General features: G+C 32.7%; 1 protein-coding gene across 5 annotated transcripts in view; it reads left to right on the top strand.

Moving 5' to 3' along the window:
* LOC111518085 (inositol polyphosphate-4-phosphatase type I A) overlaps positions 1–12,757 on the top strand; it is a 106,647-nt gene that overhangs the window by 57,072 nt on the left and 36,818 nt on the right. For 2 of the 5 annotated variants that reach the window (XM_074176333.1, XM_074176335.1), the window contains 2 exons: positions 3,283–3,425; positions 8,540–8,608. In XM_074176333.1, the coding sequence (XP_074032434.1) occupies positions 3,308–3,425; positions 8,540–8,608 (187 nt within the window). In that variant the 5' untranslated portion in view covers positions 3,283–3,307. Of the gene's footprint in view, positions 1–2,898; positions 3,067–3,282; positions 3,426–8,539; positions 8,609–12,757 lie in introns of those variants that run through there. The other 3 variants (XM_074176332.1, XM_074176334.1, XM_074176336.1) reach the window with 3 other exon arrangements.

Below are 12,757 nucleotides of genomic sequence, written 5' to 3'. Positions count from 1 at the left end.
ATCAAAGTCAAAAATGTGTCCATATTCTCTTTCATGTTCAACGAGGACTGTGGGGTTTTTTATATTTAGTTTCGTAGAGTATCTCATGTGCTCTAAAACTCGTATTTGAAGATATCATTCACTTTGACCTACATAGCATTTGTGACACCTTCCACAGTTCAATTTGTACACTATATTGGATTGTATGTCTTGTGGTGTTTTTGTATTTTGTTTCGTGAAAAAATGCTTTCCAACCGTATTTTCTTTTGTATTTATTATTGTTTAATATCACGAAAATGAGCGTCACACTGTGGTTGGAGCTCAGAGAGAAAAATATGATTCAGTAACCTATATTTATATCGGTAAAAATTCATCAGATGGTTTCTAGCTGAAACAATAATAAGCTGTATGGAAAAGAGGAAATTAAACGTCTAACATGTGAATGAATCATATGAAAATGTTTAAGCTTCATGTCATTTTATACTTTACGAATTCATGCAGCCAAATTCTAATAATTTTACGATCATAAAATAAATCTTCGGCCGTCAAGATGCTGTGAATCGATGACAATCTCAATAGTCACAAACATTCAGGTGACGGCGATTTTTGGGGAAAAAAGGTTTTGGTTATGAATTAATTGAGTACTTCATCTTGCAGGGTTATACAGATTGGTGCTGAAGAGGCAATGAGGCAAATATCTCATTCCGAAACATCGCTATTTTTTTTCGTGTAATCCAACGTTTATATGAACCCAGGCATTGGTTTTCTCCAAAAAGATAAATGTCTCCGAACCGGATATAATAATGTCAGGACCGACAATTCCACTTTCTGCTTTGATACGTTTGTTGGCGGTTGAAATGGACACCAATATGTCTTAGGATAATCATATCACTGGAACTGCAAAAGCTGCATCTCGAAAGCTTGCAACACTGTTCCAAATCAGAAAGTTGTACACACCTCAGCAACTTTTGATGCTTCATAAAGCTCAGATCAGACCCTCTTTGCCCCAAAGCATACTCCAAAGCTGCTGGATTCTCCATCCAGAAAGCCATCCGCCTGATTGGAGACGCGAACATCACCAGCAACCTTGATAATCTGGAACATCGAAGAAAAGTTGGGGATCTGTCTTTCTTCTATAGATACTTTCAAGGAAGATGTTCAAGTGACTTGACACATTTGATTCCACCAAAAGCAGTACATATCAGAAATACGCGACGAACTGTGGCTGCTCCTCGTTTTGAAGTTCAACTCAGTACACCTCGAACTTCACTGCTCAAGAACTCTTTCATTTGGAGAACTGTGTTTATGTGGAGTGAACTTCCTGAGAATGTTTTTTCGCACAGGCACCTCTCTTAGAACGTCTTAACTAATTTCCTGTAGTGATTGTGTTTTTTTGTCCTTAAAAAAGGTTGTTTTTTCGAGAGGCCTTTTTTTCCCAGTTTGTATCTGAAAGTTACTTCTTTGCCTGAACTACACATTGTTTTGTAAAGAGTTTATTTCAAAATTAATTGCTTACTTTTTTTTCAAGATTTCCACATTTTCGGTATTAAGATAGAGAAGTAGAAAGCCAAACCCTTAAAATATAGGATAGTAGCACACTACATCCTGGAATATAGCTTTTTGTCGTTGTTGGAAATCCCTGTTGATGTTGCTGATATTTCGAGGTATAACCTTCGTCCTCACAGTCAAAGCACATACCACTGATGATATCCACCGCAGTTATAGACAAAACGACCAAGGCCTACCAGCATGGATATTTTCTTCAATCGTAACTTCGGCCGTGAAAGTCTATGTTCATAAATCTAAGTACAGTTCCCGAGCACAAGACATATCAATTGAATAAAAACTAAAACGAAGGAAAGTAAAAAAAATCCACAGTGTAAATAAAAGAATTGGAAGTGATTTAACCAATTGATGAACATTCGTCAGTTTATGATCATACATATATCAAACTCGTATATACTGTAACGAATTAAAGAATTAACTGTCTTAATCAAATTTATTTTTAACAATATTTCACTATCACAACTAATTTATATACCACACTTAGTAACTAACGCTTATAATTATCTTCACAGTTAGATTCCTTTCTTTAAACGCACGATTCACTTTCTAAGTACAGACTACTCCTCGGCACGGAGAGCGACCTTTTTATATCGTCAACGAACGTTCCGGATCTCACTGCGGATTTCGGGACCCATCCACACCTTTCGCGCTGTTTCGCGATGAGAAATGCGTTTGCTGACTGGGACATCGGTCAGGGCCGGCTTCAGATTCATTAAAATACTTATACTCATGCAGATAACATCTACAGGCCGTTTTTTAACTTATCCCACTTGTGCTATTTCGGAAACAGTAAGACCTACAAGGTCGTTCAAAATAGACGAAAGTTTTCTATTTTGGGGAGCTAGAATAATCTCTTTTCAAGTTGATAATATCGGTGGTTGTTTTTGAAATGATCGCCAAAAAATAGAATTGTTGAATTTCGTTTTTTGACTCTACAAATACGGACCTCTAGTTTTTTTCATCAATTTTTGTAGCCACATACGAGCTATGCATTACGATACATGTGTTAGTCGACGTTTTCCTCATTTACACGACGATTTGGCAAGATTCCACTCGATCCCAATTGATCCCTATTGATCCCAAGTTAACTGAACTTGAAACTGAAAGCATTTTTGTCGCTGCTTGTCTATATATATTGATGAGGGAATTCAATGATTCAGATGCATTATAAATATATTGTGTTACTTCCCAATGGAAATAGTTCGGGGTAAACTAAATATGTTATTGTTGCTAACAGAAAACCAATATCAAAAATAATCTCATGGACCTTGGCTGTTATTTGGGACACTCTAGTCAATCAAGTAAAAACGCGACAATAAAGAAGAAGAAATACCATTTGACGTTTCGAGTGACATATTCTCAAATAATTTTGTTGACGTTTTATACTTAGGTGTCTTTCAAAATAAATTTTTCGAAAATGTAATCTAAAATTTATTATCTTCCATAGGATGTATCTAACAAAGAGTGTAACAAAAATTTTATGTGAAGTACTGATTATTACGTGAATACTTGAAACAGTAAGTTAGTAGGTCGATCAATAATTCAAATATTCCAAATATTTTTTGGGCAACACTTTTTTTACTGTTTACTCTGTCGTTTCTCCTATTTTAACTAATTCAAGTCAATATAATTCCCACCAAAGAACTATACAATTTACCGACCTGGATGAATTTTAGACTGCTTCATAATAAATCATTTGAATCAATATCTTTCAACTCTTTGTTTTTTCTCTTGTAGTTGAACTACTTGACCTATTCCAATCATGCGATTCAATAAACAAGAGCTAGTGACATTGGCTACACAGCCATCAACCAAGTTTGAAAAAGAGGGCATTTTGTACATACGTGAACGACAGGAAGGATTCTTTAGGAAATCAGAAAGTGAGTACACTAAATGTGTGAAAATCCCGAGGTATGAATTATCATTACTGATAAATAAAAATATTACCTTCCTATCTTGAATCATTTCTTGAGTGCTTGTTTATATTATCAATATATTCACCTAATTTCCACAACTGAGAATATCTTTCAAATACAGAGCAAAAAGTTAATGTTTTTTTTGTCTAATATTCTGTAAATGATAATTATTCAGATACCTACCTCGAGCTTTTTTCAAATAGAAATTCATTGAACTTACGTATTTTTGTTTCTTGATCACGAATCACAGCCATCCAAAAGACGAAACTGTTACAAAATTCATCTACTTTACGAACTCATTTTTGTTATTGAAAAATTCTATTTTACGAACCTTTATTCATCTATCTTGAATGTTTTCAAATAATAAAAAACTTCTGCATCATCAAATGATTCCTTTTTTGTGGAACGTATTCCCAAATGATATTTTCACTTCACTAGAATTTTAGTTAGATATCAAAGTCCAAAAATACAAGTTGTCTTCAAATTAAATTTTACTAAACTTTGACTTAAAAAAACAAAATAACACACAGTATTCAGTTATTACATATAAAAATCTGTGCATATAAAAACACCTGTATATTTTATCAGTTCAGCCTTCTTTTGAATTGTTTAAGGAATGTTTTGAATGACAGAAAAGAAGGTGAAATTTCATATCTATATAATATAATATAACAATATAACATAACAACATATAAATGTGACAAAAGTTCATCCATTTTATTCATTAATTTGGAAACACTGCCAACAAAACCAATGAAAAAGTCCCTTGTAAAAATGTCATTTACTTTCATAGATGGTTGGATGCAGTTTATTGGAAAAAATACAATTTTGAGGAAATTAAACATATTTCATGAATAAAATACAAGTATCAAATGAATAAAGGTATCTAGTATGTGATAGTTTGATAGTGACGTTTTGAATTCAGATTCATGATCAGCAGTCAAAAATACGGAAATCCAATTAAAAATCTTTTTCAAAAAACCCCTCAGGACAGTATCTGAATAATTACCCTGTAAATATATTTTGTATCATATGAACTATTACTTCCAAATGATCTCTCCACTGAGTAAATTTTAAAGTCCATAATTTTATTCCTTCATCTGATATTATAGTATTAATATCACTACTTTAACATATTCCAGTATGAAGTTTTAATAATTTTTTGAGTTCTCCCTCACGAACTCCAAATGCATGAACTTGTATTATCAAAGCAAAATGGGAATGCCATGAAAAAGCATGTGCAAACTAGATGCATCTATGTATGCATGACTGTATAAACTTCAATGTTGTCATCTATTAATCCATGTCATTAATTTTATGTTGATATTTTTCAGGATATATAGAATAAAACACCCACAAATACTTTTGATTCTACTAGGGTACTGCTAGATTCTTCCCCTCTCAATTATTAAATAGTTTGAATGGGAGTCCCTTTGCCAATAATATGAACTACTGGCATATAAAACTCAATAATTTTTCATTATTCTTAGTAGTTTTTACACCTCTGTAAAAACAATAAAAAATCCACTTCAACTTTTCGTATATCAAACACTAATCTGATAACATGTTATATGGAAAACTATAACATTCTGATATAATGAAGTGTGTAATAATTGTAGAAAATGCAATGACTTCAGTTCAAAGATAAGACAAATATGTTATTTTGTTTGATAAAAGTTACATACTCCTGGAGTTTTATATTTATTTTCAAGCCATAATTTTAGGCTTTTCATCCAATGGACATACATAGATAACGCCATAATTTGGCGCACATTTGAGACTCCTAATCCCTCTTATCGCGGATTTTTCATGTGTTGTTTTTTTTTAAATCTGCTAGCAATACTAGCAGAACCAAATCGAAATTCTGCACTTTTTGGAAATTTCGAACTTGCAATTATTTCAGGATAATTTTAGGTTTCTTAATTACCCTAATGGACAATTTTTTGTTACTTGTTTCATTTAAATATCTGAGTGTTTACCTTACACATACGAAGTCTGTAAAAAAATAAAGTGAATGTTCCAATTTCGCGGGCTACTTACATTCGATTAGTGTTTTTTTTATGTTGGTACACTCTTCCCGAACATATGTTCACGGTTTCAACTGTTCAGCATGTTTAGTTTGTTGTTGAGAGGCATAAAAGTAAGAAGTGTTTTGTGTGTTTGGCGATTTTCCACAATCGAAAAAAAGGATCAAATATTTTGCATCAAATTTTGTGTGAAAAATGAAATTAAGTGCTCAAAAACACTAAAAATGTTTACAGTGGAATACGGTGACTGTACTCTGAGTCAAAAAATGTTTAAAAGTGGTACAGACTTTTCACAGAAGGTCGAGAAGATCAACATCCGATAAAAATGTTGAGGAAATGAAAAAGATTTCCTGGAGTTTTTTTCCCAACACCAAATCGTTATTTTTAACACCTCGACACATGTTTCGATCACCAAGTGATCATCTTCAACACCAAATCGTTATTTTTAACACCTCGACACGTGTTTCGATCACCAAGTGATCATCTTCATGAGGAAGATTAAACTGTTAAATTAAATTAAATCAAATTAAAAGATGAAGATTATTAAACAGTTTAATCTTCCTCATGAAGATGATCACTTGGTGATCGAACCACGTGTCGAGGTGTTAAAAATAACAATTTGGTGTTGGGAAAAAAACTGCAGTAAAAGTTATTACTACACCAAAGGTTCCAAACAGTGCGTCATAAGTATTTCCTGGAGATTTGTCAAATCACTATTAGAGAAGTTGCTGAGGATGTCGGCGTATCGGTTGGCTTATGCCATGCAATTTTTTCGAAAATTTTGGACATGAAACGTGTGCCCGCTCCACGATAAAACTAGTGGTTAAAAAAACTAGTGTCATAAATTCATATTTACATTAAAACCATGGTTCGGTTTTACTGTATTCAGATTAATCTCGTACTTGAGGAGTATTTTTGGAATATTAGTTTTGCTTTAACTCACATAACCCAATTATTTGAATCAGAGGAGGAGCAGAAAATTTTTCAATAAGGTGATGAAGGGCCCTAAAACGAGCTGAAAAATATTGCAAGTTCAAACTTTTCAGAAAGCGAAGGACATTGATATAGTTCTGCCAGGGTAAAGTTGAAACAATGTGTAACAAGTTCAATGAAAGCTCTAAAAAACATTGTTCATGAAATAATGAGAATTGACAGCATCAAATTCTTCGATCTGCTGAACAAATGTACTCTTTATTTTGCGTAGGGTCAGTCGATTCGTGAAATTCTTTGCCTGAGAAACTTCTTTAATGTTTCACCCAATTTTAATGAGCACCCTGGTATCCGAGACTACTTTCCTTAGTTTTTATTCGCAAAATCCTTATACCATCATGCCAATATCCCTTTTTTGTTTGGTGTAAGAAACTCTCACTTCTGGTCCCTCATCTTTGGTTTGGTTACCCAGGCTCTATGTGGTGGTCATATCTTCTCGCTGGACATTGGTGTCAGTGTTTTCTATCGAAATTGAAATTGGTTGAGCTTTAAACTGACCGCAAATTTTAGACACCTTCAGATTATTGAATGATGCAAAATAGATAGGCTCAAATTCTCCATAGTCTTTTTGAATAATTAGTTTGTCAGACAATTTTATTCTATACAAAAACTTCCACTGTATCTTAAAGACAAAACACAACTGGGAAATATGGCAAAAAGTATTATCATTTGCGGAGACAAAAAAATTACTTCTACGTATTCATTCAAAATATGTGTGAAACTTGCAAAAGAGAGAAAAAAGCAATTAAGTTCAAAATAAACTATTTACAGAAATGTGTAGATCAAGCACAGACATTACTTCCAAATACAAACTGGAAAAAACCCTTTGAAACAACAACTACTTTTACACGAACATTGAATTTTTATGTAATTCAATGTTCATGTAAAAGTAGTTCATGTGAACCGTACGAAATAATTGTTTTCTATTCGGTTTGTACCCCAAACATTCGTTATGGAAATGAAACAGAGTGTCATTCATAGAAACACTACACATTTTATCTATATGAAAGAGTCACAATACAAAATTTCACTCACAAAGAACACTGTCATCCTCAAATGGTGTACTTCGAAGTTTCGGAAAAGACACCTAAAAAATATCCGCCTTTGAATTTAAATAAAATTCCTATGGCTGGGAGCAAATTAAATTACTTTGAAGTTTCAGAAAAAGATGCATATCCCATCAACATAAGGTTATTTGATTTGATCACGACCTATGAATCTTATTCATATTGAAAGGGGTAAATTTTTCAGATAATAAGACAGGTGTCTTGTTCCGAAATTTTGAAATACACAATAGGAGTGTTCCATGTAATTGAAATTTAAAATCATGATTCTTTCATGTATTATATCGTGTAGCATTCCTTTAAATGATATCTGTTTCAATTCCTCGGGAAATGTTTGAAGTAAAAACTGAATAGAAAAAAGGGATTTTCATATAATTCCGTGTTCACATAAAAGTAGCTGTTTCGAAAATGTTTTTCCTTTCTTGTGATTTAATTCTCGATTCAGTAAGATAATATAAAAAGAAAAATTAGAATCTCTATGGGTGAAAATAAATACAGAGTTGATATCATGATCCTTCATTGAATATTATTTATCTCTATTCAGTAGTACTTTGAAATGATAACCAATTTATAATAATTTACTTATAATTAATAGTTGGTGTTCTATGGACTGACACATGACTTAATGAAATAAACTTATTGATTTATTTTCGAGGGCGTAATTTCTCAATTATACACAACTACTTCAAGCAAAATTTGGAATGATAACACTTTCAATATATCTTTGTGCCATTTGTCTCCAGATTTTTCTCCATATTTTATGACTGAGCTGTGTATTTTATTAGATGCAGAGTTTTTTTTTTTAATTTGCTGACAAACCATAAATATAAACGTTTTCCATTTGTAAAGAACTTTCGACCCAGTACCTGTCTAAGTATAATAAATATACCATTAACCATACACTATCTGATATTGAAAAAGATATCGAGAAAGAAAAATAGAAATATACATGAAGTATAAAGTTCCATTCACATACTTTAATGATCGTGCGTTGCAGGAAAGGAAAAGAGACAAAAATATGAAAAACGACTTCGCAATCTCAGCTGCGTTGGGGTCGTGAGCAAAGGTACTACAATAAGTCGCACCTGAGTGGAAGTACCAGGTTATCTTGATTTTCGAATGTACCTTCAAAATGTAATGGGATTCGTTTTATGTATGTAGTTGCAATGAAACGGATACATTCTTATTAATCTAACAAACCATATCATTTTTCTTTTTAGCAATTCATGAATCCTTCTAGAAGTACACCAGCTTTTTGTACTATGATTGTGTTCAATGTTGAACGTATCATTTTTAACCAGAATGAAAGCATTTAAAATACTGCTAGGTTCATTTTTTAAAGATAACCTGGTAACTCCTATAACATATAACAGATACACACACCGCTAACCAGTTTTACGTACACTTGCTAACACTAACAAATGCTTTCGTTGAAAATTTTTCAGGTGTTTATGGATTATGTACTGTCTGGATTGGTGAAGGTCTCATTATCACTTTTGTTGTTTACCAAAATGATTCTCTGAATTCGTCTTAATGTGTGACAAATCTGTAAATAAATACGATTAACCCGTATTATTGTTTGTCAGTCTGTGTCTGAGCTGCATGTTTTAGTTACACTAATTTATCATGAAATTAGAACAAATCTCATTTTTTCCCATTTCTAATTATTCCCTTATAGTTATATAAATTCATTGTTTTATGTTTATCTTTCATCAGTTATAATGTGAAGTGATTTATAATTTGCAAATATACCTAAAAATTATGTACTGTGCCCATAATATAAATATATAGAGTACAGCGCGGAATAGTAAGATTCATATCCTGAAAATTGACAAATATGTATTTTTTGATATGCTTCATCAGATAAAATAATGGTTTTCTTTCAACACTTCCGGTTATACCGGAAGTTGGTACCACCTTCCTTAATTCAAGTGTAACATCCTCTATATTTTTACATTTTTGAATACCTGGCATAATTCCAGTGTTAGTTTATGCAATACACCCTAGACGAAAAATGAACCGTCCTCGAGATATTCATTTGTTTACTCACAAAAAATATGTATTCCACTCCTGAGTGATTCCCCTATAAAGTTCAAAAGTTGGATTTGATTTGATTACATAATTTCATCATCTTGTATGATGGATTTATTATACAAGGTGTTCGGACTCGATGACTAATTTTGAAGATATAAAAATGGGCCATAACTCAGTTTTTTCGCCCTGTATTGGTACACTGTATTCATTCGATCTCAAGGTCACTTGAAGATATTCCAGTTCTTCCTTTAGATACACTTTGGTACACTAAAGACTATGCGAAAAGGAAAAGTCGGCTGAGACAGAAAAAGGGAACCATAGGATTCTGTTTGGAAACACGAAACTTATTGCCCCCAACCAGGGATACCATAGCCGACTGGTACAGGGGGCAATAGAGATCCACAAACACACAGAAAAGAAGAAGGTGTCAACCTCAACCGATATGGAATCAGGAATAGCAAAAATCATGACAGTAGATAGAATAAGGTCAACGACCTTACCTATTCCAGGTACAAGTATTAGCACTACCTGTTACATCAATACACTTTACGCAATCTACCTAATCCAGGTACAGGTATTAGTACACCAAACTACCTGATTCAACATGAATAGGCTTTACCCAATCTACCTAATCCAGGTACAGGTATTAGTACACCAAACTACCTGATTCAACATGAATTCGCTTTACGCAATCTACCTAATCCAGGTACAGGTATTAGTACACCAAACTACTTGAGTCAACATAAATACGCTTTACGTAGTCGTAATACCCAGTCTTCAGAGATAAACTCAAGATGTATAAACCTCTGAAGAAGTTGGCCACTCGTACCAGCGCAACGTCAGGAAATAATTTCTAAAATCGGCGGCCTTCAAAGCCGAAAAATAGTGACAAAACTATCCTAGAACACAGGGTTTTCCTTTTGGAAAAACTGAGTTTTGGCCCATTTTTATATCTTCAGAATTAGTCATCGATTCCGAACACGTTGTATAATATTTTGGAAATTTTACGCCTTCAAGTCGATGGAATTATGTATTTCGATGAACCAATTATAGCTTTTTATGTATTCTATCAAACTTTTGAATTTTATGGGGGAATCACTCTTAGTTTTTTTTTGAGTAAACAAATGAATATCTCAAGAACGGTTCATTGTTTGTATAGAGTGTATTGCATAAACTCGCAATAGAATTATGCCTGGTATTCAAAAATGTGAAAATATACAGGGTGTTACATTTCTCTAAGGAAATATATGTGGAGCACTCATATATTCAGGTGATGAATATTACTCAAGTTTTATCCCAACTCCAAACCGTTATTTCAGCACCTCGAGACGTGTTTCTATCACCAAACGATCTTCAAGAGGAAGATTAAGCTTTAATCTTCCTCTTGAAGATGATCACTTGGTGATCGAAACACGTGTCAAGTTAAAATAACGATTTGGCGTTGGGATAAAACTCCAGTAATATTAATTACTACACTAAAGGTCGAAATTGTTACTATGAACTTGTGTCTGATGTGTGAAGTATATCTGAATAAACAGATGCACTATTCAACACACTGCATCATAGTGAAAACTTAATTATAAACTTATTCTCAAAGGAACTTTCTCATAAAATTTTTGGAATCAGCTTCTGAATCAACAGAAACTACTGGTAAAACACCCTCCATGTTTTTACTTTTCATATGATAGATATGCGTATCATAGTGCATTTTGGAATTCATTCATGTATGTAGTACTTAGTTGCATTGAATATTATACAGTAAATGTCAAAAGTTTCCATCTCTATCACAGTTTGAATACGATGAGGGATAAATTGACTTGAGCATGTGTTACCAGATTCAACCACAAATATATTTGCTTTTAATATGCCTACCATATAAAAATAATATTTATTTAGTCTTGTGGAACCTACATTTTGATAGACATAATACAGAATGTGAACATCTTATGGGCAAAAGTTATAACTAAAATGGAACATAATTATAAAAATACACCTCTGTTCTGAACTATAGTACAATTCCATAATAGTATGCACTAAATTTTCAGAAACATTATTACATTTTAAGGAAAATATTGTTGTCGAGGTTGTGATTCTATATATTTTATTGTAACGAATCTAAAGCCGCCCCTGACTGATATGCTGGCCAGCGAACAAACACATGACATCACCGCGAAAGAATGCAGTCGGCAACCGCCGTTAAAACTAGTCGAGTGCCGAACCGACTATAGATTTCTAGAAAGAACCGTTACATTATATAAGCACACCTTACCGACCCAAGAGGGCAGTTTAGAAAGTGAATCGAGCGGCTAAACAAGAAATTCAAATTTCTTTTTCACCTATTTTCACCTGAAAATTATCAAAGCACTTCTTTGTATATACAAAACGAATAGAATCAATGAAAGTCATATTTGACGAACAATATGCTCATATATTTGTCCATGTGTAATGTGGATCAGATTATGGAAAGACATCAATTTATATTCAATACACGTTTAAATCATGTTTCTTATTAAAAAAAAAGCTATGCTTGAAAATATAGTAACTGTCAAGTCAATCAAGCAACTAATACAAATAATTATAAAAGGTTGGAATCTACATGGTTTTCAAATATATTTTTTTAGAAATTATTTTCTTGTATACAGGGTGTTTTAAAAGGCAAATATGGCTTATGATTCCTAAATGGAATAACATTTCAAATTTTTCATAACTCAAACTATCTCTAACTTTCAAGTCATCATTTTTGTTCTACTATTGATAGTTTTCAATTCTTGTTTTTTTTGTAAATCAAGTCTATCTGAAAATCTGTAAATGATATCTTGTATATTGGAGAAAAGTGTTAAGGCAATCAAATGGAAAACAATGGGGGCTTCTGGTGGATGAAAAAACTATTTAAAGAATCTAAAAATATCTCGCTGTAGGAAATATGAAATGGGGAATAATTTACCATTATTACATTGTAGTAGGTTAGAATTGATTTGTTTATGTACTTGAAGGTTTTGAAAAATATTTTACAGGTTACTTGTATATTTAGTGTTGAAAAATCAGGGGCTTCATTCTTCTCACTTTATCAAGTTTGATATAAACTGTAATATACCTTTTTCCCCAAAAAACATTGAAACGTATGAAAAAGTTCTGAAAAAAGCTGGGAATTAAATTAATCCAACCTCGGTAAGCCTAGGCT

This window comes from Leptinotarsa decemlineata, unplaced genomic scaffold (assembly GCF_025532065.1).
Source record: "Leptinotarsa decemlineata unplaced genomic scaffold, Ldec_3_MD MMD2_tig00001719_RagTag_RagTag, whole genome shotgun sequence".
In the NCBI taxonomy this organism is placed as follows: Eukaryota; Metazoa; Arthropoda; class Insecta; order Coleoptera; family Chrysomelidae; genus Leptinotarsa; species Leptinotarsa decemlineata.
This window is presented reverse-complemented; position numbering and strand designations above follow the sequence as displayed.